Source organism: Triticum urartu, chromosome 7A, assembly GCF_056163025.1.
Source record: "Triticum urartu cultivar PI428250 chromosome 7A, HENAU_Tu73, whole genome shotgun sequence".
Lineage (NCBI taxonomy): Eukaryota > Viridiplantae > Streptophyta > Magnoliopsida > Poales > Poaceae > Triticum > Triticum urartu.
In genome coordinates, this window is record NC_141879.1 from 546,754,177 (window position 1) to 546,782,145 (window position 27,969).

The following is a 27,969-nucleotide window of genomic DNA, read 5'->3' on the forward strand; positions in this document are numbered from 1 at the left end:
TGGCGCAGTGTTGATGCAAGGGAAGAAAGTTGTGGCTTATACCTCTCGCCAGTTGAAGCCCAACGATAAGAACTACCCCACTCATAACCTCGAGTTGGTGGCAGTTGTTCATGCTCTTTTGACTTGGAGGCATCTCTTATTGGGAAGAAAAGTGGACATCTTCACTGACCACAAGAGTCTCAAGTACATCTTCACTCAGCCTAATCTCAACCTCAGGCAGACTCGTTGGGTCAAAATGATTCAAGAGTATAATACGAGTATCGAATATACTCCAGGCAAGGCCAATGTAATTGCTGACGCTTTGAGCAGAAAGGCTTACTGCAACAGTCTGATTCTCAAGCCTTACCAACCTGAGCTTTGTGAAGCTTTTCGCAAACTCAATCTGCAAGTTGTTCCTCAAGGTTTCCTCGCCAACCTTCAAGTCTCTCCTACTTTGGAAGATCAGATTCGCGAGACTCAACTTCTTGATGCTATGGTGAAGAAGGTGAAGATTGGGATTGCCAAGAGTCAATCCAAGTACAAGTGCTGCCGCCTTGATGACAAGGATACTCTCTTCTTCGAGGATCGCATTGTTGTGCCTAAAGGTGACCTTCGTAAAGTCATTATGAACGAGGCTCACAATTCAATCCTCTCTATCCACCCTGGGAGCACAAAAATGTACCATGACCTCAAGCAGGCGTATTGGTGGACTCGAATGAAGCGTGAGATTGCTCAGTTCATGAATGAATGTGATGTCTGCAGAAGAGTGAAGGCAGAACACCAACGACCAGCTGGTCTTCTCCAACCTCTTGGCATTCCAGAATGGAAGTTTGACCACATTGAGATGGACTTATTGACTGGGTTTCCAAAGTCCAAGCGTGGCAATGATGCTATATTCGTTGTCATCGACAAACTCACTAAAGTGGCTCATTTTCTGCCTATCAAAGAATCCATCACAGCAGCTCAATTGGCAGAGCTATATACCTCTCAGATCGTCTCTCTGCACGGCATTCCACAATTGATTTCTTCAGATCGTGGCAGCATCTTTACCTCCAAGTTTTGGGATTCTTTTCAGAAGGCCATGGGCACCAACATCCGTTTCACCACAGCTTTTCATCCTCAAACTAGCGGCCAAGTCGAGCGTGTCAATCAGATTCTCGAAGATATGCTCAGGGCTTGCGTTATCTCTTTCGGTATGAAGTGGGAAGATTGTCTTCCATATGCCAAGTTCTCCTACAACAACAGCTTTCAAGCGAGTTCGGACAAGGCCCCATTTGAAATTCTCTATGGCAGTGTCGTACTCCTCTTAACTGGTCAGAGACTGGTGAACATCAACTTCTCGGAAATGACTTGATCAAAGAGGCAGAAGAGATGTGCAAAGTCATTCGTGATAACCTCAAAGCAGCGCAATCGCGCCAGAAGAGCTACTATGATAGTAAGCATCGTGATTGGGCTTTCGAGATCGGAGACCATGTTTACCTCCGCGTCTCCCCAATGAAAGGTACTCGTCGCTTCAGTATCAAAGGGAAGCTTGCCCCTAGATACGTGGGTCCTTTCAAGATTCTCAGCAAGAGAGGCGATCTCGCCTATCAACTCGAGCTTCCCTCCAACTTTGCAAACGTGCACGACGTGTTCCATGTGTCTCAACTCCGCAAGTGCTTCAAGACCCCTGACCGCACCGTCAACTTCGAAGACATTGATCTCCAAGAAGACCTTTCTTATCGTGAGCACCCAGTTGCTATTCTTGAAGAAACTGAGCGCAAGACTCGCAACAAGTCAATCAAATTCCTCAAAGTCAAGTGGTCACACCGTTCCGACCATGAAGCCACCTAGGAACACGAGGATCACCTTCATTCTGAGTACCCGGAGTTTTTCCAGTCCTAGATCTCGGGACGAGATCCTTTCGTAGTGGTGGAGTGTTGTAACACCCCGGATGTAATTTACCTTATATGTATCCCAACTCTTTCCGTTTCTGGCACTAAGTTATTTTATTTCCTTGTTGCCGGGTTTTTGTCTTCGTGTGTTTTGTCTTTGTCATGCATCTCATATCATGTCATCATGTGCATTGCATTTGCATACGTGTTCGTCTCATGCATCCGAGCATTTTCCCCGTTGTCCGTTTTGCATTCCGGCGCTCCTATGTCACCCGGTGTCCCTTTCTACCTCTTTTCGTATGCGGGTGTTAAACGTTTTCGGATTGGACCGAGACTTGCCATGCGGCCTTGGTTCACTACCGGTAGACTGCCTATCAAGTTTCGTGCCATTTGGACTTCGTTTGATACTTCAACGGTTAACCGAGGGGCCGAAAAGGCCTCGTGTGTGTTGCAGCCCAACACCTTTTCTTGCAGGCCCAAAACCCCCCAAAACCTCTCCCATCGTCTAGACCGTTCGATCACGATCGCGTGGCCGCAAACCGCACCTCATTCTGAGCTTCCTAGCTCCCTCTACCTATAAAAGAGCACCCCTCCCCGAAATCCCGGATCAGATCTAACCCTAACCTAGCTCCCCGCCTCCACCGCGCTGCCGGACAACGTCCACTGCAGCCGGACACGTCGCCCCGCCTCTCAGCACGTGCCACGTGGCACCGCCAGCCTCCTCCGCCGCCAGGCCCGCGCGGCCCAGCGCCGGCCCTCGAAGCCCATCCGGTCCGCCGCCACCAACCGCACTCGACCCCGCTGCCCGCAAGCTTCGGCCGGAGTGCGCCGCCGCCTCCACTCATCTCCGGCACCGCCTCCGCCCTACAACGCCAGCCACTTCGCCGGCCACCACCGCCAACAGCGCCGCCACCGCACCACGCCGCCCTCTCCGACGAGCTCCCGGATCCGGCCCCTCTCCTTCCCTGACGACGCCCCGCGACGAACTCCGGCCACCGCGAGATCCCGTCGGTGGCAAACCTTGAAGTCCGCGCCCGGCGAGATCCCGATTGGATCTTAGATCTGGAAACCCTAATCACCTCGGTTGACTTTCTCCTCTCTCTCCATAATTTTTATGCGATTTTCCTCATGCCATAACTCTGCATCCGTAGCTCCAATTTGTGCGTGTAGCATATCCAAATGTTCGCCTCGACGAGTACATCATTTCATCTCATTGTATAATTTTCATTTGAGGTCATCTTGATGCCCGAAATGCTGTTGGAAGAGGGCTATGTGATGAATTTGTCAGATCTGTTTCAGCAAATAACTTTTTGTCATTTTTGCCATGTTTAATGTGTGCATGCTATGATCCTGAGCTCTACATGTGTTTTGTTATATGCCATGCCATCTTTACAGAGGTGCTTGCCATGTATTTTTGTGATATTTGTGGTGACTGGCACAAGCTTGCAAAGTAGCGTAATCGGTAATGCTGATTTCAGGGATTTAGAATTTCACCAAGTCCTTGTTCTGTTTTTGTTGTTATGCCATATGTTCATGTTGTTTCCTAGTGATACGTGCCTCTTTTGAGGATGATCAGTAAGGATGTTTTGTTTACATTGTGGTGCTCTATCCTTCCATGTCCTTTTTTGCATTTATGGAGCACCCTAGCTTGAGTCAATCGAGCTCTACTTTTGCTCTAAAATAATCCTGGCAGATTGTTGACATGTTTAGCGATTTTGCCGAGGATGTTGCTATTGATCCGTGCATGCTATGTTGTTGTTCTTGCCCTGTATAGCTTCTATGCCATGTATTCTTGATGGGTGTATGCTTAGTTTGTCATGCCATGCTCTGTAGTGAGTGCATCGAGCTCGTAAACATGCCTACTTGCCAAATCTGTTTGCATGCTCCAATTTTTCACGAAGTCTGTATCTGTTTATGTTTTTGCCATGTTCACATGCTTGCAATGGTATTTTCTGATCCCTTTTGGCTCAAGGTCACTAAGGGACCTTTGTTAAGTGCTTTGAGTAGCTTCATGCCATGCCTTGCTTTGCCATGTTAAGTTCTTGTAGCATGTAGTTTTCATGCTCTAAAGTGAGCTTCCTGATGATAAATTCCAGACTTGTGTTAATTTCACTACGTCTCAAACCTGTTATCATTTGCTCTTTTGCCATGCTTGTTTGAACCTGTTAATGGATGAATTAGCCATAGCTCAGTGTTCAACTTTTGTCAAGCTTCATGAGTGGATCCCTGCCATGTATCTTCTTGTCATGTTTGAGTGCTGTAGCATATTTATCTTGATGCATTTAGTTGGTCACTTGCTGATTATCGCAGACCGGTGCCATATTTGTTTTGCTTGCCATTTCCAATCCGTGCATCCGATTCCGGTGATCTCTATATCGATTTCAACTGAAATCACCTCACCTTTCCAGTGGCACTCTTGGATTTCCATGTTGAGGTCAGGTTCAATCATTCCTTGTCAAATCTTGCATATAGATCACATACTGCATCCCGCATATCATACCATGTCTGCATCATGTTGTTTGAGCATTGCACGTGGTTGCTTGTTGTTCTTGTTTGGGTAGAGACGGGAGACGAGTTCGTGAACGCGGAGCCTATTGAGTTCTCTTATGAGGATCAAGTCAACTCTGAGAACTTTGCAGGCAAGATGACCATACCCTCGAAATCACTTCTATCTTTGCTTGCTAGATGCTCGCTCTTTTGCTATGCCTATGCTACGATACCTACCACTTGCTTACCATGCCTCCCATATTGCTATGTCAAACCTCTAACCCACCATGTCTTAGCAAACCGTTGTTTGGCTATGTTACCGCTTTGCTTAGCCCCTCTTATAGCGTTGCTAGTTGCAGGTGAAGATTGGAGATCGTTCCTTGTTGGAACATTGTCTATTGTTGGGATATCACCATATTATCTTGTTTATCTTCATGCATCTATATACTTGGTAAAGGGTGGAAGGCTCGGCCTTTTGCCTAGTGTTTTGTTCCACTCTTGCCGCCCTAGTTTCCGTCATGTCGGTGTTATGTTCCCGGATTTTGCGTTCCTTACACGGTTGGGTTATAATGGGAACCGCTTGAGAGTTCACCTTGAATAAAACTCCTCCAGCAATGCCCAACCTTGGTTTTACCATTTGCCACCTAGCCTCTTTTTCCCTTGGGTTTCCGGAGCCCAAGGGTCATCTTTATTTAACCCCCCGGGCCAGTGCTCCCCTGAGTGTTGGTCCAAACTAGAACCCCTTGCAGCGCCACCTCGGGGAAACTTGAGGGCTGGTTTTAGTTGTACGGATTGCTTATCTGAGTGTGCCCTGAGAACGAGATATGTGTAGCTCCTATCGGGATTTATTGGCACATTCGGGCGGTGTTGCTGGACTTGTTTTACCATTGTCGAGGATGTCTTGTAAGCGGGATGCCGAGTCTGATCGGATTGTCTTGGGAGAAGGAATATCCTTCGTTGACCGTGAGAGCTTGTGATGGGCTAAGTTGGGACTCCCCTGCAGGGATTTGAACTTTCGAAAGCCGTGCCCGCGGTTATGGGCAGATGGGAATTTGTTAATGTCCGGTTGCAGATAACCTGAAACTTAACTTAATTAAAATGAATCAACCGCGTGTGTAACCGTGATGGTCTCTTCTCGGCGGAGTCCAGGAAGTGAACACGGTGTTGGAGTAATGCTTGACGTAGGTTGTTCTAGGATCACTTCTCGATCATAGTTGTTCGTCCGTGCTTTGCCTTCTCTTCTCTCTCTCTTTTGCGAATAGGTTAGCCACCATATATGCTAGTCGCTTGCTGCAGCTCCACATCATACCTTTGCCTTACCTATAAGCTTAAATAGTCTTGATCGCGAGGGTGTGAGATTGCTGAGTCCCCGTGACTCACAGTTTACTTCCAAAACCAGATGCAGGGACCGATGATACCGTTCCAGATGACATGACCGAGCTCAAGTGGGAGTTCGATGAAGACTCTCGCCGTTACTACGTGTCTTTCCAAGATGATCAGTAGTGGTGCCCAGTTGGGGCGATCGGGGACTTTGTCGCATGTCGGGGTTGATCTTTATTTTGGTACCGTAGTCGGACCATGAGTGTATTGGATGATTGTAATGTTATTCATGTATTTGTGTGACGTGGCGAGTGTAAGCCAACTATATATCTTTTCCCCTTTATTTATTTACATGGGTTGTTGTGAAGATTACCTTACTTGCGACATTTCTTTCAATGCGGTTATGCCTCTAAGTCGTGCTTCGACACGTAGGAGATATAGCCGCATCGAGGGCTTTACAAGTTGGTAATCAGAGCCTTCCCCGACCTTAGGAGCCGCCTGCTTGATCGAATCGTTGGCGTTGTTGAGTCTAGAAAAATGTTTTGAGTCATTTAGGAATTATATATCGGAGAGTTAGGAATTCTTTTTACTCCCCAGTCCCTTCATCGCTCTGGTGAGGCATCCTGATGTAGAGTTTTGACGCTTCTCTTCTCAAATTTCACTAAAACAAAATTTAGGATCACGCGGGTATCTTGGAATCGTTCCGATGGTTTTGTGATGAGAACATTGTTCTTGGTGCCTCCTGTCATTTAGGGGTTGTGGCAGTGTCCCGGGGAGTTGAGCTCCGAGGTGTTGTCGTCACAATTTTATCGTTGAGATTCTGGAATACCTGAGTTTCGCCGACATCGAAAATCTCTTTTATGCAGTTGTTGGTGAGATAACCTCGACGCCACCCAGTACTGGGCGGGAGTTCGGGAGTATTGCCATAACTTGTATAACGGATGCTTTTCGAAGGTTGAGGTAAATGATTTCCGAAGGTTTCTTGGTTATGTGTTGGAGGATGGATACAGCTAGATGTAGGATTTGCTAGATTTGGGTGAGATATTATGCTTCCCCTGTATCCCCAACACCTGATTGCATAACCGGAAAGGTTCGGGAGTTTCATAGGTAGGAATTCTTGTAGCTCTAGTTCTTCTTCCGCGGATATTTGGTTTGGGATTGGATAATCCTCACCAAGTATTTGCTCTTGTCCGTACCTTGTTGTTTTTCTTCTACCTCAATTCTAAGTGGCTTCTCAATTTATGGAAATGTGACCATTTCGATTGGAATGCATTCGTTCATTTTGTTAGGATGTGAAGACTTTATGTTGCAATTTCAACCCGTTGGATTCAGCTTAAATATTTGTCTGTCAAGATGCTAACGGATGTCACCATATTCAGGATGGCTCCTCCAATGCGCACGACTCTGAATCCTGATCCGCCACCACAACCTCCACCTCCGGAGGTATGGCAAGCTGTGATGGCCGCTACCAATGCAAACACGCAGCTGATCATGCAACTTCTTCAAGAGCGCAACCAAGGGAACCAGGGCCATGACAACAATCAGAATTAGTTTGCTACACTCACCCAGTTCCTTGCTAACCAGCCAAAGACCTTCAGCAATTGTGTTGAGGCAACAGACGCTGATGATTGGCTCGTGGACATATGCAAGCATTTTGAGTGCAGTAACGTCAGGCCTGAGGACTTTGTCAAGTTCGCCTCCTTCCAACTCAAAGACCAAGCTGCAGAATGGTTTCAGCAGTACAAAGATTCCAGAGGAGGCCGTGTGATTACCTGGGATGAATTCCGTCAAGACTTCAAAGCTCATCATATTCCTCAGAGTGTGGTTGAAAGCAAGTGTGAGGAATTCCGCAACCTGAAGCAAGGCACTATGTCTGTTTACCAGTACAACATCATGTTCCAGAAGCTCGCCCGTTTTGCTAAGCAAGACGTCCCTGACAAGAAGAGCATGATATACCAATTCAGGGGTGGTCTCAGAGAAGAACTCCAGCTAGCTCTCGTCCTCTTTAAGCCCAAGAAGTACGATGAGTTTTACAACATGGCAATGAAGCAAGAGACTGCTCAACTGAAGTGCGACGCTTCTAAGAAGCGAGTCAGAGATGCAACTCCTTCTTCCTCAACTCAAGTGGCTAAGCAGCAAAAGTATTGGCTTCCTCCTCCTCCGTTCCGTCAGCCTTATCAGCAGAAGAGCAAAGGTGGCAGTGGATCTTCCCACCCACCCAACCCTGGCTTTCAGAACAAGACTTCGTCTCAAGCTCCAAGATCAAGTGCTCCGTATCACCGTCCGCTCTCGGAGGTCATGTGCAACAAGTGCAACAGAAGGGTCACTATGCCAACAAATGCTTCAATCAGAGGCGTCTCCCTCCTCCTCCTATGAGATCGGCAAGTACAGCTGTGGTCAAGCATAACCCCAAGTACGCCAAGGTCAACATGGTGAATGCAACTCAGGAAGAGGACTCGTCAGATGTCATCATGGGTAACCTTCCTGTTAACGATATTCCTACAAGAGTTCTTTTTGACGCTGGTGCATCGCATTGTTTCATCTCGAGACCTTTTGCATCTGAGCATGATTTTGTTACTCAGGTGTTGCCGAAACCGTTGGCTATTGTCTCTCCGGCCCGTCAAATGACTTCTCGAGTATGCGTTCCTGATTTTTCAATCACATTGGGTGACTATAAGTTCTTGTCTTCTCCAAATGTTCTTGGTGACTCGGATATTGATCTTATTCTCGGAATGGATTGGCTGTCTAAGCACAAGGCTCAACTTGATTGTGCTGCCAGACAGATTCAATTGACTCATTCATCTGAGGATGTAATTGTCTTTGCCGCAAGGGATGATATCATTCGTCTGTTTTCTCTCAATGAGAAGGGTGAACTGGATGCCATCTCTTAAATTCCGGTCGTTTGCGAATATCAAGACGTCTTTCTAGAAGAGCTTCCAGGAATGCCTCCGCTCCGGCCAGTTGAATTTGTCATCGATCTTGAGCCTGGCACGGAACCTGTTTGCAAATGTCCTTACAAGCTTGGACCTGAAGAGTTGAAGGAGCTGAAGAAGCAACTCGATATTCAAGAGCGAATGAGTGTCATCCGACCTAGTTCTTCTCCGTGGGGTTGTGGAGTTCTTTTTATGAAGAAGAAGGATGGAACAGACCGACTTTGTGTTGACTACCGTCCATTGAACAAGAGGACTATAAAGAACAAGTACCCACTTCCCAACATCAACGAGTTGTTTGAACAACTCAAAGGTGCTCAAGTATTCTCCAAGCTTGATCTCCGTATGGGCTATCACCAGATTCGAATTCATGAGCAAGATATCCCCAAGACAGCATTCAGAACAAGCTATGGTTCATATGAATACACTGTCATGTCTTTTGGCCTCGTCAACGCTCCTCCGACATTCTCTCACATGATGAATTTCATCTTCAACCCTTACATAAATGACTTCGTCTTGGTCTACCTCGATGACATTTTGGTCTTTTCCAAGAACAAGGAGGATCATGCCAAGCACTTGCGTTTGGTGCTGGATAAGCTCAGAGAACATTAGTTCTATGCCAAGTTTTCAAAGTGCGAGTTTTGGCTCGATGAGGTTCTCTATCTTGGGCATATCATCTCTGCCAAGGGCATAGCGGTGAATCCTTAGAAGGTGTCTGAAATTGTGAATTGGGAACCACCTCAGAACGTAAAGCAACTCCGCAGCTTTCTTGGTCTCGCAAGCTATTGTCGAAGGTTCGTTGAGAACTTTTCAAAGATCGCGAAGCCTCTTTCAAACCTTCTCTAGAAGCACGTGAAGTACGTTTGGTCTCCTGAATGTGACATCGCTTTCAACACCCTGAAAGAGAAATTACTCACTGCTCCAGTTCTGACTCCTCCTGATGAATCCAAACTGTTCGAGGTCTTCTGTGATGCCTCTCTTCAAGGTCTTGGCGCCGTGTTGATGCAAGAGAAGAAAGTTGTGGCTTATACCTCTCGCCAGTTGAAGCCCAACAATAAGAACTACCCCACTCATAACCTCAAGTTGGCGGCAGTTGTTCATGCTCTTTTGACTTGGAGACATCTCTCATTGGGAAGAAAAGTGGACATCTTCACTGACCACAAGAGTCTCAAGTACATCTTCACTCAGCCTAATCTCAAACTCAGGCAGACTCGTTGGGTCAAAATGATTCAATCACATTGGGTGACTATAAGTTCTTGTTTTCTCCAAATGTTCTTGGTGACTCGGATATTGATCTTATTCTCGGAATGGATTCGCTGTCTAAGCACAAGGCTCAACTTGATTGTGCTGCCAGACAGATTGAATTGACTCATTCATCTGAGGATGTAATTGTCTTTGCCGCAAGGGATGATATCATTCGTCTGTTTTCTCTCAATGAGAAGGGTGAACTGGATGCCATCTCTCAAATTCCGGTCATTTGCGAATATCAAGACGTCTTTCCAAAAGAGCTTCCAGGAATGCCTCCGCACCAGCCAGTTGAATTTGTCATCGATCTTGAGCCTGGAACGGAACCTGTTTGCAAACGTCCTTACAAGCTTGGACCTGAAGAGTTGAAGGAGCTGAAGAAGCAACTTGATATTCAAGAGCGAATGGGTCTCATCCGACCTAGTTCTTCTCCATGGGGTTGTGGAGTTCTTTTTGTGAAGAAGAAGGATGGAATGGACCGACTTTGTGTTGACTACCGTCCATTGAACAAGAAGACTATAAAGAACAAGTACCCACTTCCCAACATCAACGAGCTGTTTGAACAACTCAAAGGTGCTCAAGTATTCTCCAAGCTTGATCTCCGTATGGGCTATCACTAGATTCGAATTCGTGAGCAAGATATCCCCAAGACAACATTCTGAACAAGCTATGGTTCATATGAATACACTGTCATGTCTTTTGGCCTCGTCAACGCTCCTCCAACATTCTCTCGCATGATGAATTTCATCTTCAACCCTTACACAAATGACTTCGTCTTGGTCTACCTCGATGACATTTTGGTCTTTTCCAAGAACAAGGAGGATCATGCCAAGCACTTGCGTTTGGTGCTGGATAAGCTCAGAGAACATCAGTTCTATGCCAAGTTTTCAAAGTGCGAGTTTTGGTTCCATGAGGTTCTCTATCTTGGGCATATCATCTCTGCCAAGGGCATAGCGGTGAATCCTGAGAAGGTGTCTGAAATTGTGAATTGGGAACCACCTCAGAACGTAAAGCAACTCCGCAGCTTTCTTGGTCGCGCAAGCTATTGTCGAAGGTTCGTTGAGAACTTTTCAAAGATCGCGAAGCCTCTTTCAAACCTTCTCCAGAAGCATGTGAAGTACGTTTGGTCTCCTGAATGTGACATCGCTTTCAACACCCTGAAAGAGAAATTACTCACTGCTCCAGTTCTGACTCCTCCTGATGAATCCAAACCGTTCGAGGTCTTGTGCCTCTCTTCAAGGTCTTGGCGCAGTGTTGATGCAAGGGAAGAAAGTTGTGGCTTATACCTCTCGCCAGTTGAAGCCCAACGATAAGAACTACCCCACTCATAACCTCGAGTTGGTGGCAGTTGTTCATGCTCTTTTGACTTGGAGGCATCTCTTATTGGGAAGAAAAGTGGACATCTTCACTGACCACAAGAGTCTCAAGTACATCTTCACTCAGCCTAATCTCAACCTCAGGCAGACTCGTTGGGTCAAAATGATTCAAGAGTATAATACGAGTATCGAATATACTCCAGGCAAGGCCAATGTAATTGCTGACGCTTTGAGCAGAAAGGCTTACTGCAACAGTCTGATTCTCAAGCCTTACCAACCTGAGCTTTGTGAAGCTTTTCGCAAACTCAATCTGCAAGTTGTTCCTCAAGGTTTCCTCGCCAACCTTCAAGTCTCTCCTACTTTGGAAGATCAGATTCGCGAGACTCAACTTCTTGATGCTATGGTGAAGAAGGTGAAGATTGGGATTGCCAAGAGTCAATCCAAGTACAAGTGCTGCCGCCTTGATGACAAGGATACTCTCTTCTTCGAGGATCGCATTGTTGTGCCTAAAGGTGACCTTCGTAAAGTCATTATGAACGAGGCTCACAATTCACTCCTCTCTATCCACCCTGGGAGCACAAAAATGTACCATGACCTCAAGCAGGCGTATTGGTGGACTCGAATGAAGCGTGAGATTGCTCAGTTCATGAATGAATGTGATGTCTGCAGAAGAGTGAAGGCAGAACACCAACGACCAGCTGGTCTTCTCCAACCTCTTGGCATTCCAGAATGGAAGTTTGACCACATTGAGATGGACTTATTGACTGGGTTTCCAAAGTCCAAGCGTGGCAATGATGCTATATTCGTTGTCATCGATAAACTCACTAAAGTGGCTCATTTTCTGCCTATCAAAGAATCCATCACAGCAGCTCAATTGGCAGAGCTATATACCTCTCGGATCGTCTCTCTGCACGGCATTCCACAGTTGATTTCTTTAGATCGTGGCAGCATCTTCACCTCCAAGTTTTGGTATTCTTTTCAGAAGGCCATGGGCACCAACATCCGTTTCAGCACAACTTTTCATCCTCAAACTAGCGGCCAAGTCGAGCGTGTAAATCAGATTCTCGAAGATATGCTCAGGGCTTGCGTTATCTCTTTTGGTATGAAGTGGGAAGATTGTCTTCCATATGCCGAGTTCTCCTACAACAACAGCTTTCAAGCGAGTTCGGGCAAGGCCCCATTTGAAATTCTCTATGGCAGGAAGTGTCGTACTCCTCTTAACTGGTCAGAGACTGGTGAACGTCAACTTCTTGGAAATGACTTGATCAAAGAGGCAGAAGAGATGTGCAAAGTCATTCGTGATAACCTCAAAGCAGCGCAATCACGCCAGAAGAGCTACTATGATAGTAAGCATCGTGATTTGGCTTTCAAGATCGGAGACCATGTTTACCTCCGCGTCTCCCCAATGAAAGGTACTCGTTGCTTCAGTATCAAAGGGAAGCTTGCCCCTAGATATGTGGGTCCTTTCAAGATCATCAGCAAGGGAGGCGATCTCGCCTATCAACTCGAGCTTCCCTCCAACTTTGCAAACGTGCACGACGTGTTCCATGTGTCTCAACTCCGCAAGTGCTTGAAGACCCCTGACCGCACCGTCAACTTCAAAGACATTGATCTCCAAGAAGACCTTTCTTATCGTGAGCACCCAGTTGCTATTCTTGAAGAAACTGAGTGCAAGACTCGCAACAAGTCAATCAAATTCCTCAAAGTCAAGTGGTCACACCATTCCGACCGTGAAGCCACCTAGGAATGCGAGGATCACCTCCGTTCTGAGTACCCGGAGTTTTTCCAGTCCTAGATCTCGGGACGAGATCCTTTCATAGTGGTGGAGTGTTGTAACACCCCGGATGTAATTTACCTTATATGTATCCCAACTCTTGCCATTTCTGGCACTAAGTTATTTTATTTCCTCATTGTCAGGTTTTTGTCTTCGTGTGTTTTGTCTTTGTCATGCATCTCATATCATGTCATCATGTGCATTGCATTTCCGTACGTGTTCGTCTCATGCATCCGAGTATTTTCCCCGTTGTCCGTTTTGCATTCCGGGGCTCCTATGTCACCCGGTGTCCCTTTCTACCTCTTTTCGTATGCGGGTGTTAAACGTTTTCGGATTGGACCGAAACTTGCCATGCGGCCTTGGTTTACTACCGGTAGACCGCCTGTCAAGTTTCGTGCCATTTGGACTTCGTTCGATACTCCAGCGGTTAACCGAGGGACCGAAAAGGCCTCGTGTGTGTTGCAGCCCAACACCTTTTCTTGCTGTCCCAAAACCCCCCAAAACCTATCCCATCGTCTAGACCGTTCGATCACGATCGCGTGGCCGCAAACCGCACCTCATTCTGAGCTTCCTAGCTCCCTCTACCTATAAAAGAGCACCACTCCCCGAAATCCCAGACCAGATCTAACCCTAACCTAGCTCCCCGCCTGCACCGCGCTGCCGGACAATGTCCACTTCTGCCGAACACGTCGCCCCGCCTCTCAGCGCGTGCCATGTGGCACCGCCGGCCTCCTCCGCCGCCAGGCCCACGCGGCCCAGCGCGGGCCCTCGAAGCCCATCCGGTCCGCCGCCACCAACCGCGCTCGACCCCGCCGCCCGCAAGTATCGGCCGGAGTGCGCCGCCGCCTCCACTCATCTCCGGCACCGCCGCCGCCCTACAACGCCGGCCACTGGCGTCGCCCCGTGCCGCCCGAGACCATTCGCCGGCCACTGCCGCCAACAGCGCCGCCACCGCACCACGCCGCCCTCTCCGACGAGCTCCCGGATCCGGCCCCTCTCCTTCCCCGACGACGCCCCGCAACGAACTACGGCCACCGCGAGATCCCGTCGGCGGCGAACCTTGAAGTCCGCGCCCGGCGAGATCTCGATCGGATCTCATATCTGGAAACCCTAATCACCTCGGTCAAAATGTTCGCCTCGACGAGTAAATCATTTCATCTCATTGCATCATTTTCATTTGAGCTCATCTTGATGCCCGAAATGCTGTTGGAAGAGGGCTATGTGATGAATTTGTCAGATCTGTTTCAGCAAATAGCTTTTTGTCATTTTTGTCATGTTTAATGTGTGCATGCTATGATCCTGAGCTCTACATGTGTTTTGTTATATGCCATGCCATCTTTATAGAGCTGCTTGCCATGTATTTTGGTGATATTTGTGGTGACTAGCACAAGCTTGCAAAGTAGCGTAATCGGTAATGCTGATTTCAGGGACTTAGAATTTCACTAAGTCCTTGTTCTGTTTTTGTTGTTATGCCATATGTTCATGTTGTTTCCTAGTGATACGTGGCTCTTTTGAGGATAATCAGTAAGGATGTTTTGTTAATATTGTGGTGCTCTATCCATCCGTGTCTTTGTTTGCATTTATGGAGCACCCTAGCTTCAGTCAATCGAGCTCTAGTTTTGCTATAAAATAATCCTGGCAGATTGTTGATATGTTTAGCGATTTTGCCGAGGATGTTGCTATTGATCCATGCATGCTATATTGTTGTTGTTTCCATGTCTAGCTTCTATGCCATGTATTATTGATGGGTGTATGCTTAGTTGGTCATGCCATACTCTGTAGTGAGTGCATCGAGCTCGTAAACATGCCTACTTGCCAAATCTGTTTGCATGCTCCAGTTTTTCACTAAGTCTGAATCTGTTTATATTTTTGCCATGTTCACATGCTTGCAATGGTATTTTCTGATCCCTTTTGGCTCAAGGTCACTAAGGGACGTTTGTTAAGTGCTTTGAGTAGCTTCATGCCTTGCCTAGCTTTGCCATGTTAAGTTCCTGTAGCATGTAGTGTTCATGCTCTAAAGTGAGCTTCCTGATGATAAATTCCAGACTTGTGTCAATTTCACTAAGTCTGAAACCTGTTATCATTTGCTCTTTTGCCATGCTTGTTTGAACCTGTTAATGGAAGAATTAGCCGTGGCTCAGTGTTCAACTTTTGTCAAGATTCATGAGTGGATCCATGCCATGTATCTTGTTGTCATGTTTGAGTGCTGTAGCATATTTATCTTGATGCATTTAGTTGGTCACTTGCTGATTATCGCAGACCGGTGCCATATTTGTTTTGCTTGCCATTTCCAATCCGTGTATCCGATTCCGGTGATTCTTATATCAATTTCAACCGAAATCACCTCACCTTTCCAGTGGCACTCTTGGATTTCCAAGTTGAGGCCAGGTTCAATCATTCCTTGTCAAATCTTGCATATGCATCACATACCGCATCCCGCATATCATACCATATTTGCATCATGTTGTTTGAGCATTGCACGTGGTTGCTTGTGTTCCTTTTTTCTTGTTGTTCTTGTTTGGGTAGAGACGGCAGACGAGTTCATGAACGAGGAGCCTGTTGAGTTCTCTTACGAGGATCAAGTCAACTCTGAGAACTTTGCAGGCAAGATGACCATACCCTCAAAATCACTTCTATCTTTGCTTGCTAGATGCTCGCTCTTTTGCTATGCCTATGCTACGATACCTACCGCTTGCTTACCATGCCTCCCATATTGCCATGTCAAACCTCTAACCCACCATGTCCTAGCAAACCGTTGTTTGGCTATGTTACCGCTTTGCTTAGCCCCTCTTATAGCGTTGCTAGTTGCAGGTGAAGATTGGAGATCGTTCCTTGTTGGAACATTGTCTATTGTTGGGATATCACCATATTATCTTGTTTATCTTCATGCATCTATATACTTGGTAAAGGGTGGAAGGCTCGGCCTTTTGCCTAGTGTTTTGTTCCACTCTTGCCGCCCTAGTTTCCGTCATGTCGGTGTTATGTTCCCGGATTTTGTGTTCCTTACACGGTTGGGTTATAATGGGAACCCCTTGATAGTTCGCCTTGAATAAAACTCCTCCAGCAATGCCCAACCTTGGTTTTACCATTTGCCACCTAGCCTCTTTTTCCCTTGGGTTTTCGGAGCCCAAGGGTCATCTTTATTTAAACCCCCCCGGGCCAGTGCTCCCCTGAGTGTTGGTCCAAACTAGAACCCCTTGCAGCACCACCTTGGGGAAACTTGAGGGCTGGTTTTAGTTGTACGGATTGCTTATCTGAGTGTGCCCTGAGAACGAGATATGTGCAGCTCCTATCGGGATTTATTGGCACATTCGGGCGGTGTTGCTGGACTTGTTTTACCATTGTCGAGGATGTCTTGTAAGCGGGATGCCGAGTCTGATCGGATTGTCTTGGGAGAAGGAATATCCTTCGTTGACCGTGAGAGCTTGTGATGGGCTAAGTTGGGACTCCCCTGCAGGGATTTGAACTTTCGAAAGCCGTGCCCGCGGTTATGGGCAGATGGGAATTTGTTAATGTTCGGTTGCAGATAACCTGAAACTTAACTTAATTAAAATGAATCAACCGCGTGTGTAACCGTGATGGTCTCTTCTCGGCGGAGTCCGGGAAGTGAACACGGTGTTGGAGTAATGCTTGACGTAGGTTGTTCTAGGATCACTTCTTGATCATAGTTGTTCGTCCGTGCTTTGCCTTCTCTTCTCGCTCTCTTTTGCGAATAGGTTAGCCACCATATATGCTAGTCGCTTGCTGCAGCTCCACATCATACCTTTGCCTTACCTATAAGCTTAAATAGTCTTGGTCGTGAGGGTGTGAGATTGCTGAGTCCCCGTGACTCACAGTTTACTTCCAAAACCAGATGCAGGGACCGATGATACCGTTCCATATGACATGACCGAGCTCAAGTGGGAGTTCGATGAAGACTCTCGCCATTACTACGTGTCTTTCCAAGATGATCAGTAGTGGTGCCCAGTTGGGGCGATCGGGGACTTTGTCGCATGTGGGGGTTGATCTTTATTTTGGTACCATAGTCGTACCATGAGTGTATTGGATGATTGTAATGTTATTCATGTATTTGTGTGACGTGGCGAGTGTAAGCCAACTATGTATCTTTTCCCCTTTATTTATTTACATGGGTTGTTGTGAAGATTACCTTAATTGCGACATTGCTTTCAATGCGGTTATGCCTCTAAGTCGTGCTTCGACACGTAGGAGATATAGCCGCATCGAGGGCGTTACAAGGTGGCCTTTGGTGCTTTTGGCGCTGGAGGTGGCACGACCTTGAGCTGCTTCGGGGCCTTCTCAATCGGCGCTGGGGAAGACGTCCGGGGGCGCTTCGAAGATTGCCCAGTCGGCGCGGTCGCCATGTCCGGGGTGCTCTCCGGGTCGTGAGCGTGCTTGGATCTCCTCTCTCTCCGAGGAGGCGAGTCGACCTCTTCGTCATCAGTCGAGTCATCGCTCTCCTCGTCCTCCTCAGCATCCGAGTGCCACTCGCCGCTCTCGCCCCCGCTCGCTCCTTCCTCAACGTCTTGCGCCTGCACTCCATTGGGCATCGAGTACATATCAATGAGAGCCCGAAAAGACAACGAGCAAAATAAATACAGTCGACCATCAACAAGGTGTCACACAGTGAATCGAGAAGATACTTGGCAAAGCGGAATCATACCTGTTCCGGCTGGCGCGAGTGGTCGAATGGAATCACCCTCCTAGACCCCCGGGGATTGTCTTTGTTACTAGTGATTCCCCTCAGCCACTTCTCCAAGGTGTCTTCACTGACGTCCTCCGGGTGGATCCGAGTGGAGTCCTCGAGTCCCGAGTACATCCACATCGGATGGTCACGGGCCTGAAGCGGTTGGATGCGTTGACTGAGAAAGACCTCCAGCAGGTCCATCCCAGTCACCCCGTCTCGGACAAGTTGGACGACCCTCTCGACCAACACCTTGACCTGCGCCTTCTCTTCTGGGACCACCCTCAAGGAGGAAGGCTTCTCCACTCGAGCCAGGGAAAAGGGAGGAAGTCCAGTCGACTGACCCGGGGTCGGCTGGTCCTTACAGTAAAACCAAGTCGACTGCCAGCCCCGGACCGAGTCGAGAAGGATCATTGCTGGGAAGGTGCTCTTGTTCGTCATTTGGATCCCAAGGCCCCTGCACATCTGGATCACGTGCGTCCTCTCATCACTCGGGTTGGCCTTCTTGACCGACTGGGAGCGACATGTGAAGATGTGTTTGAAGAGACCCCAGTGCAGTCGACAACCCAAGAAATTTTCACACATCGACACAAAAGCAGCCAGATAGACTATGGTGTTTGGAGTGAAGTGGTGGAGTTGAGCCCCGAAGAAGTTCAGAAAGCTAGGAAAGAAAGGATGGGGAGGCAAAGAAAACCCGCGGTCGACATGGGTGGCGAGGAGAACACACTCACCCTCCCGCGGATGCGGCTCGGTCTCGTTTCCCGGGAGCCGCGCCAATTTGTGGGGGATCAGTCCCCCCTCCACCAGATCGTCGAGGTCGTCCTGGCTGATCGTCGAGCGGATCTAGTCGCCCCAGATCCAGCCCGGCGGCAGGCCGGATCTTGACGACGATCCGCCCCGGCTGGTCCTCTTGCCCTTCGCCTTCGCGGTCGCCTTCTTCGCGTGCTCCAACGCCACCGTCTTCTCTTTCCCCATGGCGGTGGATCGAGTCCAAGCGAGGTTGCGACGCCAAGAGCGGAAGCGAGCGCGGCGGAGAAGTCTGAGGAAGAAGGAAGAAAATGGGAGCGTGTTGTGCAAAGACCCGGTCCGGTGCCTTTTATAAGGTCATTCCCCGAGTGACTGACTGGTAGACCCAGACGATCTAAACAAATCCCGCAACAGTCGCGCTTGCAATACATGGCGAAAAAGGTGGCGCGGGGATCGAGACGACCTGCCTAATCCGCCCGATTACCACGGCCCCGCCCGTCTGGCGCGCTTCCCGAAATTCGAATCCCGCGAAATCCGCAGAGAGCAGAGCAACTTGTCAGACTAAAAACATCCTCCACATATCATTCGGAACTCTACCGTGAAAGTTCACTCGACAAAAACTAAGAATGGACCAAGGCGACTGAAAAAGAAGTTTACGTTATCTCCTCAGTTAATTGATCCAGAGCAAGATATACTCATAGCACGAAGAATGAGTCGGAAGTGTTCTCAACTCCTTCCTCACTCAAACCCTGATCCATTCGGGGGCTAATGATGAAGCTATGTACCTAGGGTAAGGTCATGGATCTGTCCAAGATACCCTCCCCAAGGACACCTCTAAAAGAACCAGAAGCAGTCGAAGAAAAATCATCGTCCACTCGACCATAAAGCTATGTTCCACTCGACAGTCTTGAAGACACTCGACGATAAAAGAAACCACTCGGAGTGTAGAAGGCCTAACGTCACTCAGGATGGTAACGGTCGGTCATTCACTCTGTAACCTTAAAGATCATTTATATCTCTTTATTACTAGCGTTACCAGTAACGCCCTGCCTTAATGTACATTGAACCCTTAGTAACGTGGGCTGGCTGGGGTCCTGGCGCACTCTATATAAGCCACCCCCTCCTCCGGGACAAGGGTTCGCACCCCCTGTAACTCACACGCATATATCCAGTCGACTGCCTCCGGGCTCCGAGACGTAGGGCTGTTACTTCCTCCGAGAAGGGCCTGAACTCGTAAAACTCGCGTGTACAACTCCTCCATAGCCAGGATCTTGCCTCTACATACCTACCCCCATTCTACTGTCAGACTTAGAGCCACGATAGGTACTGCTCCGCTGTGATGGACGGTTCCATCATTGGAGCAGCTCCGCTAAGGTGTACGACGACGAGGCTGAAGCATGACAAGACAGACGACGTTAATCTGAAGTGGGACCCTAATATCATCTGCAATAGATGATGTAAAATACATCACCAAAAAGTGCTAGATGTAAAACGCATCAGCCGCGCCATGGCCGCTCCGACAGATGCTGTAAGTACTATTCACTCTGAACTTAACTGAAGAAAATGAACTTCACAGTCGAAACTGAATTTTACTATCGAAACTGAGTGAACTAGTAACAGAGCATTGCAATAGATGTTTAGGGCATTCGAGCACTAGTAGCAGAGAAGCAGTGATCTAAATCAGCAGACGCTCGAGCAGGGAACGCACTAGCAGAGAGCAAGTCATGAAGTAGCATCGCGAGCGAGTGCTAAAGCAGCAACTCCTGTAGCTGCCGGAGGTCGTGCAGCAATAGCAGCAGCGCAAGTGAGAGCAAGAGCAGAGCAGCAGCACGAACGAAAGCAGGAGCAGTGCAGCAGCGCGACCGACAAGAAGAACAGAGCCACAACGCGAGCGAGAGCCGGAGCAGCTGCAGCTAGTGCCATTGTGGAAGTTGCCGCTGAGGAAGCAACGACATGGGGGAGAGACACCGTGGATGATGTGGCCGGGGACGGCGCCGTCGATGGAGACACGCCATGTCTGCTCGGTATCGAGCACCGACAGCCCCGTGAGATCGAATAAAAGATAAAATGCAGCGGTGAGTGCAGAACCTCCTTGGTGGCACTGAGTTGGCCTCGGCTTCATCGGAGGAATTGGTGAGGGTGTTGCGGTTCCGGTGGGGCAGGTCAGGACGGTGCTGTGGGGATTGAGGTGGCGCGATAGACGAGGCGAACGTCGGGGCAGCTCCTTGGAGGTGGAGGACGGGGCGGCTGATCCGGCGGGACGACGAGATCGACAACAGATCCTCATCCGGTGAGGTGGATGAGGGACGGCGAGCTGTTGCGGTGGACAACGTAGTCGGGGAAGAGTCTCCGGCTGGGCGGCGGTTGGGAGGCCGACGGAGGAGCGTGGGGTTTCGTGGGTTTTGGTGGCCTCGGTGTACGAATGGGGGGGGGGGCGAAGGGGGAGGGGGGAGCCAAGCTTAGGGACGCGCTTGTCCGAAATGTAGGGTCAGTTACCAGTGTACCCCCACCGATTTTGACACCGCGGTGTGGAGCTTCATTTCCGGCTGAGGGGTAGAAGGGGGATTTCGCGTGTCTGGGCTGCGGGAGTGATTTCGGATGTGGAGGGAGTTCTCGCGCGCGTCCAAATTTCAGGATAACAAGGCGCGGCGCGGGTTGAAGAAGCGTGAGTTTCAAAGAAGGTGAGACAAAAGATACCCGAGCTTGAAAATTTCGGGATAACAAGGTGCGGATTCCTTGTTCGGCAGAACAAACTTAACGTGTAAAAAAAAATTCATACAAGACACAAGAGAGTCATGTCCCCTTTTACTATATTGCTATAGATGCCATTGAAAAAACTACAAGAAAAATGTAAAAAAAATCGGGAGAACAAGATTACCCTGCACAGTACCAAATCGATTCGCACCTCCCTCAACAACAACAAAAAACAAATCAATTCCCACCAAAGAAAGAGTAATGTCCCTTTTTATATGATTACAGATGCCATGATCTCAAATTTCAATTTTTGAATCCACGTTATGTTGAGTTTGAATATATCATTAGGTGACCTTGCGGTTTATAATTGATGTAGTCGTACATTTTGATCTTCCATCATATATGAACATTTTACTCCACCATGTGAACATATATATTGTCGTCTACCATATGGACTAAATTTGAATCAATTTTCCTTATTTGAATACGATTGTTGTGAAGTTATACAATAATTTAAATATTATCTTGATAACAAAAAGCATACGTATAGCATTAATCATATTTCACTATGAACTACATGTACCATACGCTCTCCAATCAAATATTTGTATCCATTTTATGTTGAATTCAAATCATAGTACATTGTTGGTCTAGATAGCGAGATGTTTGGGATAATCTAAACCCTGTTTTCATACGTATAATTTTTGGCCGAATTGGGACAAGTTTTGGTATAAGCCTCTTGCAAAACCGAAGATTCTCTCAACAAGCCTCATGGTTCCGAGAGGGAACGTGTCACCTTTGTGTGTGAAACGATATACGCTGCCTCCCCCTGATTTTATTTACAGAGGCAACATAGAACTATATGAGTGCCCTGTTAAATTTTGGAATTATTTCGGGTTCATTTGGCCTTTTATACATTAGTTGAGTTTCTGGACTTTTAATGTGCATAATCTAAATATGAATTGCATGCACATGCTCTGGTGCACCAAAGTGGGTTGAAAAATCACATGTGTGTCCTTGGTTGAATTTCTAGGTCCCATGGAAGAAATGAGAATGAGATTCAAACATCTGGGCGTCATGACTCGGCCGAGAACATCGAGAAACTTTGATTTTAAATTCATGTAAATCCAAAACTCACCTGGAAATCATGAAACTTGGCATGGTGTCATGTCATGGCACTAACATGCTGTGGTAAAAAATTGGGTTGATTTGGAAGCTCGTGGTTCTAAGAGGGAACGTGCCACCTTTGAGTGTGAAACGATATACGCTGCCCCCCTTGAGTTTCTTAACAAAGGCAACATAGAACTACATTAGTGCCCTGTTAAATTTTGGAATTATTCTGGGTTCGTTTGTCGTTTTTATACATTAATTGAGTTTCTAGTCATTTAATGTGCATAAGTCAAATTTGAACTACAAGCACATGCTCTCGTGCACCAAAGTTGGTTGAAAAATCACATTTGTGTCCTCAGGTGAATTTCTAGGTCCCATGCAAGAAATGAGAATAAAATTAAAACATCTGGGCATCGTGGCTCGGCCGAGAACATTGAGAAACTTGGTTTTAAAATTCTTGTAAATCCAAAACATGTCTGAAAATCATGAAACTTGGCATGGATGTCATGTCATGGTACTACAATGTTGGGGTAAAAAAATTGGCCGAATAGGAACAGATTTTGGTATAAGCTTCTTGCAAACTGAAGCTTCTCTCAAGAAGGCTCGTGGTTCTGAGAGGGAACGTGCCACCTTTGAGTGCGAAACGATATACGTTGTCCCCCTTGAGTTTATTTACAAAGGCAACATAGAACTACATGAGTGCCCTGTTAAATTTTGGGATTATTCCGGCTTCGTTTGGCCTTATTTACACAGTAATTGAGTTTTTGGTCATTTAATGTGCATAATTCAAATTTGAACTACAAGCACATGCTCCCGTGCACGAAAGTTGGTTGAAAAATGACATTTGTGTCCTCGGGTGAATTTCTACTCCCTCCTTCCATCTATATAGGTCCTAATGCATTTTTCGAGGCTAACTTTGACCAAACGTTAGAGCAATAATATATGACATACAACTTACACAAAGCATACCTTCAAATTTGTATGTCAAAGGAGCTTCCAATAATATAATTTTCATAGTATACATCTCATGTGCTATTAATCTTGTCAATAGTCAAAGGCTGTCTTGAAAAACACATTAGGCCCTATATAGATGGAAGGAGGGAGTAGGTCCCATGCAAAAACTGAGAATAAAATTCAAACATCTGGGCATCATGGCTCGGTCGAGAACATTGAGAAACTTGGTTTTAAAATCATGAAACTTGGCATGGTGTCATGTCATGGTAGTACCACGCCGTGGTAAAAAAAATTGGCCGAATAGGAACAAATTTTGGTATAAGCTTCTTGCAAATCAGAGTTTCTCTCAAGAAGGCTCGTGGTTCTGGGAGGGAACGTGTTACCTTTGTGTGCATAATTCAAATTTGAAATACAAGCACATGTTCCAGTGCACCAAAGTTGGTTGAAAAATCACATGTGTGTCCTCGGGTAAATTTCTAGGTTCCATGCAAGAAATGGGAATGAAATTCAAAATTCTGGGCGTCGTGGCTGGGTTGGAAACATTGAGAAACTTAGTTTTTTAATTCCTGTAAATCCAAAACACGCATGAAAATAATGAAACTTGGCTTGGTGCCATGACATGGCACCAACATGCTGTGGTAAATTTGCAGTCCGATTTGCGAAGGTGCACACATTAACAATCAACAAAGTCATTTTGGAACAAGTGATGTCACGTTACAATCGGAAACACAAGTATTATTGAAACCGTGGGCGTTCTACTTACTAGTACCATTTACGTGCCGCCACACGTCCCCATTTTTATTAGCTAGGAGGCGCCGTGCAGGGTAGCTATTTGAGTACGAGAGGCGTGCGATCAGACCCCTGCGTGTGCTTATCGGGAGGAGAGCCCTTTGACCTCCATCTGCCATCCATCTCTCTCCCAAGGTCTCCATTAATGGCGCCCGAGCCTCTGTTTAATGGCGTGGCTATGTCTCACTCGACTGAGATTTAAGAGAGAAAAAGAAAATCTGAAAGCACGGATCTTGATGTAAGATCCGACGGACCTATATAGCATCTACTGCGACTTATAGCGAGATTGATGAATATATAAGGACGATTAATTAATTTTTTGATCAAAGAAGGGCTTGCCCCTTCCGATTTTCATTACTGAAAACCACCACAATTCACAAGAAGTTCAACACAAATCCAACCTAACACGAAGGACTAAAAGCTACCAGATTGGAATCGCAACATGCCAAGAGGCCAACAAAGACCAAACATCCGCGCTAGAACCCAACATTTCACAACCGACGAGACAATCCACATCCTAAACCGATTATTACATCAAAAGAAACCAGGAAACTGAAGAAAGCCCAGTAGCAACTAGAAGAACAGCAACGCCAGGGTCGCCACAGCAAGAGTTTTCTTCATTCCAGCCTCACAACATTGATCTTCCACAGAAAGATAAGGACGATTAATTGTCTTACATAATTAGAAAGATAATTAAAAAAGCCACATGCGGCTACGCCTGAAATACACAAGGGCAAAAGAAGAAGGAAGACAAGGATCTGGCTCGCTGATCTCTACTTTCTTGATGCGTTGCTGCAGGCCGCGGGAACTAGTCTCCGCGGTGAGCGGCGATGAGCTCTTTCGTGTCCTCAAGACGCTGCTTGAGAACATCCATGGATTCCTCCACCAGCCTTTGTCGCTCGTTGCGGAGCATGTCATTATCGTCCATAAGTTTCTTGACGATGACACCAGTCCTCTTCAACAAGGCATTGGTCTCCTCCTGCTGGTCTGCACTTCGGACGATCTTCTCCCTCAGCAGGTCGTGCTCGGCCCGGAGCCTCTCATTGCCCTCCCTTAGTTGCCGGAAAACACCGGTAGCCTGTTCAAACGAGGCTTTCATGTCACCCTGCAACCTCGCCCAGCCAGAGATCTGATCCATCTGGCTATGGACGATCGCATGCATGCGCCTGTAACAGTCGTTGCCTGCCCGCGAGTAATTTTCCCAGGCCGTCGCGGCGCGGCAGGACATCTCTTCTGCTTCCGCAGCGCGGCCGGACCAGTCTGCTGCATCGACAGCGCGGCGGGACCTCCGTGCTGCTTCAGCGGCGCGGTGGGACCTCTATGCTGCTACTTCCGCGCGGCAGGACATGTCGGCTGCTCTCGCAGCAAGGCGGGATATCTCTCGTGCTTCCGCTTCCATGCTCGCCTCTCCCTGGTGGCAATCTCTCGACCCAGAACTCACGCTGGCCATGGCAGACGCAAGGGAAGGATGCTGAATGACTTGTTTGTTTTTGTGGATGAGGAGTTGAGGAGGAATGTGCAGTCATCTTAGCATACTAGTATTTATAATCGAGTACTAATACGCTCCTAAGTGGGAAACCGTTTAGGTTGTGATCAGTGTGAACAGGTTTGCAATTCAATATAGCATGGAGTAATTTGGAATGTGATGAGACACAAGCTCAAAATTTATTGACGGTTCTAGTTTCGAAGTGCAGCACTATTCCCAGATGGAGTACTTCTTTTTCTACTCCCTCCTTTCCGGTTTTATAGGGCTTATCTCAAAATTTTAGTTTTTCCATTTTATAAGGCTCAATTTGGTTGTTCCCCAACACATGTTCAGATTCCAAGGTGCATTAAATCATTGCATGCAAGTATTAAGAGAAAATTGACCAATGCATGTACTTTATGCATGCATGCATTGCAATTAATGCATTGATAAACATAATTTTTTTGAGAAAAACAAGAGCATTAATTAGGTGCTTTTGCAAACTACAAAAAATATTCCACCACTCACCATCTTGCTTGGTGAGATTTTTGAATTAAGCCCTATAAACCGGAAATGAGGGAGCACTGTTGTGTACGTGCAATAACTAGCACCGTCGTATACATATCTTATGGTTAATGGGGCGTTCGACAGGAATAGCCGCGTGGAGAGCTCTAGGCTAGTCTTTTTTTCAGATGCATTAAACCTATCTCTTGGGACTTCTCGCACGCACCATCGTACCACCCACAAAAACTTGTACTCTGAGTTTAGTAGGACGTTATACAGGAAGAGAAGAGGTGCACGCACGCACTCGTCCTCTCACACACGCATCTATTTTTTCTCGAAAAGGAGGATGATGACCCCCGGCCTCTGCATCTGGGAGTCACACACGCATCTGTAGCTACGAATTGTAGTGTTATCAACCATCCAATTGGCTCTATCATTGATGTACCTATATACTAAAACATGTCTAGATACATCTATATTTTGACAAATGGAAGGCATGTATTGTGGAACGGAGGGAGTGCTTGTCATCAAAATGGATAAAAAGGGACGTATCTAGAACTAAAATACGTCTACATACATCTCCTTTTATCCATTTTGATGACAAGTAGTACTTCTTACCCAAAGGAACTTTATATCCAACAGACACAAAATATCTGTTCGACTGTTGGAAATTACTGATCTGATGTCAAAGTAATTGATGCATCACCACCAAAATCCACCATTTCTTAAGCTAAAGTAGACCAAGGTAATCCCTATATTAGCATATTACTAAGATGAACAGAAGGCACTGTAGAAACATTTAGGACATGAGCTTGTCAATCTGAATGTGGAGGGACACAAGCTTAGCCCCGGCCAGCAGCTTGGGCGGAACTATCAAGAAGGTCAGCTCCTGCACATCGACGTCGCCGGGATCCTTGCTGCTTGTCACCTCCATTTCCACCTTGATGGCGTCGGTCGTGCCTTTGGGCTCCCCCGGCGGGCCATTTGCCCATAGCTTGGCCATGTAGTGCGGCAGTGGGGACTCCCCCGCTCTGATGCAGGCGACCGAGACGGCGATAGGCACGGCGATGTCGAGCACGCCGCCGACCAAGAAAAACGCGCGGCGGTACTCCTCCGCGAACAGCAAGAGCCGTGGCTCCGACAGTGGCACTTGCAGCTGGAGCACCTTGCCGTACTGGATCCTGTGCACGAGCATGGGATGCACAGTGCTGATGTGGTGGTAGAGTGCCGGCGGCGGGCCTTCGTAGCCGCAGACGGGCACGGGGCATTTGCAGGGCGCGAGCGGACACACGCTCTGGTGATCGGCGAGCTTGTGGTAAGTGACGTATAGCCCATAGCCTTCGTGCGGGCACTCCACCCTCACCGACGAAAGGACGGAGTCCACCATCGTGTTCCGTACGTCGAAGCCACCGCCACGCTCGCACTTCTGGCATTGCCGCTGGTTCTCGAGGCGCTCGATGCGGTAGTCCGCGCAGGCCAGGTGCCCTCCCTTGTAGTGCAGAAATCAATCGAACAACACATCAATCAAGAAACCTGCACCTTGCTCAATCAGTCGAACGGACGAGGTGTATTCGAACCTCATACACTGGAGGCGTCAAGGGGCGGAGGCACAAGGGGCAGTGGAGCACGGTGAGGTCCATCGAGACCTTAGAGAACTCCATCATCGGGTCCTGTTCGGTCTGCATGATCTCTCCCTCCTCGGGTCTGCATGATCTCGCCCTCCTCGTGCACAACCATCTCTCGACTTGGGCTGCGGTATTACAAAGCTTTACCGTCACATATTTTATACTACTTCAAGGTGCATTAAATCAACACATGCAAGTACTCCCTCCGGTCCTTTTTACTCCGCACATTAGCTTTGTCTGAAATCAAAGTTTGCTAAGTTTGGCCAAATTTATATTAAAAAATATTAACATCTAATAAATATAATATGAAAATATATTTCGAGCTGGATCTAATAATAAATATGTTGTTATGTGAATGTTAATAATTTTTTGTATAAATTTGGTCAAAGTTGGATGAGATTGACTTCAGACAAACCTAATATGCAGAGTAAAAAGGACTGGAGGGAGTATTAAAAGGAGAGTCACGGCATGCATG

General features: G+C 47.3%; 1 protein-coding gene across 1 annotated transcript in view; it reads right to left on the bottom strand.

Annotated features, from left to right (window-relative positions):
• LOC147960359 (putative E3 ubiquitin-protein ligase SINA-like 6) overlaps window positions 1-27,509 on the bottom strand; it is a 93,950-nt gene extending 66,441 nt beyond the window's left edge. Inside the window, exons 1-2 of the mRNA XM_087533291.1 lie at window positions 27,447-27,509; window positions 26,708-27,358 (exon numbers count right to left, since the gene is read on the bottom strand). Coding sequence (XP_087389417.1) covers window positions 26,708-27,358; window positions 27,447-27,509 — 714 coding nt within the window. The remainder of the gene's footprint in view (window positions 1-26,707; window positions 27,359-27,446) is intronic.
• Between the last annotated feature and the right edge of the window lie 460 nt (window positions 27,510-27,969).